Below are 3988 nucleotides of genomic sequence, written 5' to 3' on the forward strand. Positions count from 1 at the left end.
AGGAAAGAGATAAGATAACTAAAAAAATTGATTGTCTTCTTGGCTGAGCAGAAACGTTATTTCTGTTTCAGTGTAAACAGTCAAAGTTTCATTTGTACTACATGCATATAGAGCAAAAATTTTAGTCTAAGAAAAGCATTAATATAACGCGAAATGTGGAACATATTTCAAGAATTTAGAGAAGTGGATCATGATACTTATAATTGAAGAAAAAACAAAAGATTCAGGACTTGCCGTTTGGATTTATAGATGCTTTGATACAAACTGATTAGCTTCATTTTTCCATATATATTAAATGCTATATATTAAAGTAAATATATACTAAATGCTAAAAATAAATACTATATATACTATAAAATATATACTAAAATATATACTATATACTAAAAATAAATATTCTAAAGTATGTAACTTAATCGTAGCTGAAATTTTTATATTCTAAAATAAATATTGCTTCTCTCTCTCTCTCTCACACACACACACACACACACACACACACACACACACACACACACACACACACACACACGCGCGTGCGCGCGCGCGCACACACATTTAGTGGATCTATAACGATAAATTGTGTGTATCACAAACTAGAAATTATAAGTATAATGATTTTATTATTAAAGGTGGGAAATTTACCATCTTATAAAACTCTGTACTTGTATCCTTCATAACGTGACTAAAAAGTAAGATATTGAGATAAAAAGCATACATTTTATAGAGGATAAACAATACATTCATGACTTCTGATTACAATTTCGAGAATTCGTTAATCTTCTTTTACAAGAACATTTTAAATATAATAAAAGAGCCACATTAAATCTCAGTTTTTGCACATTAAATCTTAGTTATTTTGAAAACCTGATGTGCTAGTGAAATTTAACTTACGGCATCGTTTTTCAGAATTCAAAAATCTATAAAAAAACACCTTATTTGATTAAAAGAAACATTTTTTGTAAATTAATATTATCTTTATTCACAGTGACTGTACCAAATCCATTTATTGACATTATGATTTTATCGACAGTGATAGCGAAAATGTGATACATAATTCACATCAAGTTATAAAATTGATGTTGGTGCCGCTAGCGTACGGTAACTTTCATCTGTCACGCGAAAAAGGGCGTCAAAAAAATGATCCCTCTCAAGTTTCTCTCTAACTTTACAGAAAAACTGCAAGAGATAAAAATGATTTATTTTCTTCTTATAGAACTTCTTTAGAATTATAGAACTTTAAGAATTTTTTCAGAATTTTTTATTAACTTTTTATCAACTAGTACTACATTTTCTTATTTTCAAGTCGGGCCGCTACTATAATCCAGCGAATTAATGCACTGCACGCAAGCAGGTGGAATTCGCAAAAAAAATAAATTTTGCGCAACAGAAAACGGCGGAATTGACGGAATAAAATCACGAACCAATCACGAACGTTCCACAGTTTCGCATATTCGCAGTTTCGCATCCTAGGATGCGTTCGGATACCCACCCGAGTGCTCCTCGCTATCATGTCATGCTTGTTTAACATTCGGTAAACAACAAGGATGATATGACATTCGGGGAGCACGCAAGGAATCCGAATGGGAGCCCATTAGGCAGCTCAATGGAAACACATTAATCGCATCGTTCTCAGTCACAGGTGACTGAAGTGGTCTGAAGGGGCGCTTTCCATTTACATTTTGATTGCATCATCTTTTTGCATCCGCTCGGTTCAAGGTGGTCGGTGCATTTCAATTTACGATATATTTAACTCCGTAAAAGTGAAGACCATCGGAAGTCCAGAATCAGCCAATTAAGCTGCGAGGCTAAGAAAAGAAGAAAAAGAATTTGTATTTTTTTGCTAGAAAGCACCTTATATATAAATGCAGATTAATTCAGTTATGTTAGTTTTTTTCTCTCTCTCTTAAAGAAATAATATTTTCTTGTGAAATTTCTTTCTTATATTACTGAGAAGATTCATACAGAACCGGTTTTGTAAATTATAATAATATATAATAGTTTTTGGAAAAAAAATTGTAAATAATACGATTATGTGTACCTCAACTGCGCTATAATACACATCAGGTGAGATCAGGATGAATTTTTATTTTGCCCTTCAAAAAAACCTACAAGCTTTCAGATGACTTCTTGATTGTGAATATCGCAATTAAAACACTATTCATGCAATATTTTAGCTATAATTTCAACATAAGGAATTTCCAACTAAAGGTCTCCATAATCTCTCTTGTCAACTCTTAACAGAGAGAATTGATTGAATTGGGAAACAGTGTATTTAAAGCAGAAAATATTCTAGTTTCTACTCAAGAAATCTAACGAAATAGTGAGCCATAAAATGGATGAGGCTAAATTTCTGAAAAGGTAAGAGGAAGCCATCGTTTCTGCATTTGTCAAACTTGTCTGTCAAACACATAATTCTTACATATGTGTGAGTGAATTGTAATATTCATAAAATGTTCAAGTTATAAATGTCTTATAAATAGCAAACTTGGAGCATGTTCTGTTGTAGACTGATATTACATGTGTCGTACGACAAATTTTTCAAAGAATGTTAATTGGTTATATAGGACAGAGAATTTCTTTGTCTTAGAGTCAATCAACAGACTTGAAAAGCTTGTCGTACAACAAAAAATGGATGAATATAATTAGCCTTAGGCCTGCATTAACTTCACTTTAACTTTTAGCGAGATTTAAAACTTTATCTGTCTCATTTTAAAATCAAAAAGAAATAGAGACAGTAAGAAGTGTTTAGCTTCACTTAAATCAAAGTAACATTGGTGCAATCAGGCCTTAAAGTATTTATAAATTATTTATAAATTATATATTATTTATTCTTGTTTAAATTGAATCACGAAGACAGACATAATGATTATTATACATTTACTCTAAGAGATTTATTTTGCGACATGGGGGCAATCATATAACTTTTTCTTTAAAGTGGAAACGAAAAAAATTGTTTATGTATGTATGTACATACATGTGTATACATATAAAAAAAATTCCTTTTTCACATTTTAGTCAAAGGAAAAAGTTACATGATTGCTAGCCTGACCTACATTTTAGGTGGGTTCATAAAAAAATGAAACTTGATCATAAAGAAAATTATCTACTAATTGTTTACATCAAGGAGCCTAAACAATTGATAGTTAAATTTGGGCAACAACAGGCATATTCGGAAAGTAAGTACATTTTGCAAAAATCAAAAAATGAATTTATTAATAAAACTTATATCACATATTACACAAGTAAAGCTATTTTTCCACGTAATCGCATTCAATTCTAAGCATTTGGTGAACCGTGATCAACTTACGTATTCCTGTGTCGCACGTTTCTGCCGCCACCTCCTTAACCTCCTTAACCATTCACACATGGTATTCTTCATCTCTTTGTCAGTAGAAAAACATTTCCCGCTCATGTGTTCTTTCACTTGGTGTTAGATCGGAATTATGGACAGGATGATTTAGACTATCCCAATCAAAACTGAGGAGATCGATCGTTTTGTCTCCAATTTTTTGACTTCAGGTCAATTCATTAATGCCGACAGATACTTCGAGATCTCAAAAAGTTTGACGGACCATTCAAAAGAATATAGAGTTTGTTGCGACAACGCTTGGCCCTACATCGCGCGCAAAACAATCGATGTTCAATCAACAATTTTGATTGGGATATTCTGAACCATCCTGCCCATAGTCCTGACCTAGTATCAAGTAACTTTTTTCTTTTCATCTTATTGAAAGAACACATAGTAGGGAAACGTTCTTCTATGAAGAGATGAAGGATACCATGTATGAATGATCAAGGGAGGTGGTAGCAGAAACATGTGGCACAGGAATACAAAAGTTGATACCACAGCTCATCAAATGCTTGGAACTGAATGACAATTATATAGAAAAATAGTGCTTTACTTGTATAATGTCATATAAATTTTATTAATAAATATTCATTTTTCAATTTTTGTAAAATATTGTAATTTTATTTTCCGAATATATCT

General features: G+C 31.8%; 1 protein-coding gene across 1 annotated transcript in view; it reads left to right on the top strand.

Moving 5' to 3' along the window:
- The first annotated feature begins 2008 nt into the window (after window positions 1–2008).
- The window catches only part of LOC108687586 (kinesin-associated protein 3), a 19063-nt gene continuing 17083 nt past the window's right edge, over window positions 2009–3988 (top strand). Inside the window, exons 1-2 of the mRNA XM_018193434.1 lie at window positions 2009–2064; window positions 2175–2358. Of these exons, the coding sequence (XP_018048923.1) occupies window positions 2333–2358 (26 nt within the window). The 5' untranslated portion in view covers window positions 2009–2064; window positions 2175–2332. The remainder of the gene's footprint in view (window positions 2065–2174; window positions 2359–3988) is intronic.

The sequence above is a fragment of the Atta colombica genome, unplaced genomic scaffold (assembly GCF_001594045.1).
Source record: "Atta colombica isolate Treedump-2 unplaced genomic scaffold, Acol1.0 scaffold21, whole genome shotgun sequence".
In the NCBI taxonomy this organism is placed as follows: domain Eukaryota; kingdom Metazoa; phylum Arthropoda; class Insecta; order Hymenoptera; family Formicidae; genus Atta; species Atta colombica.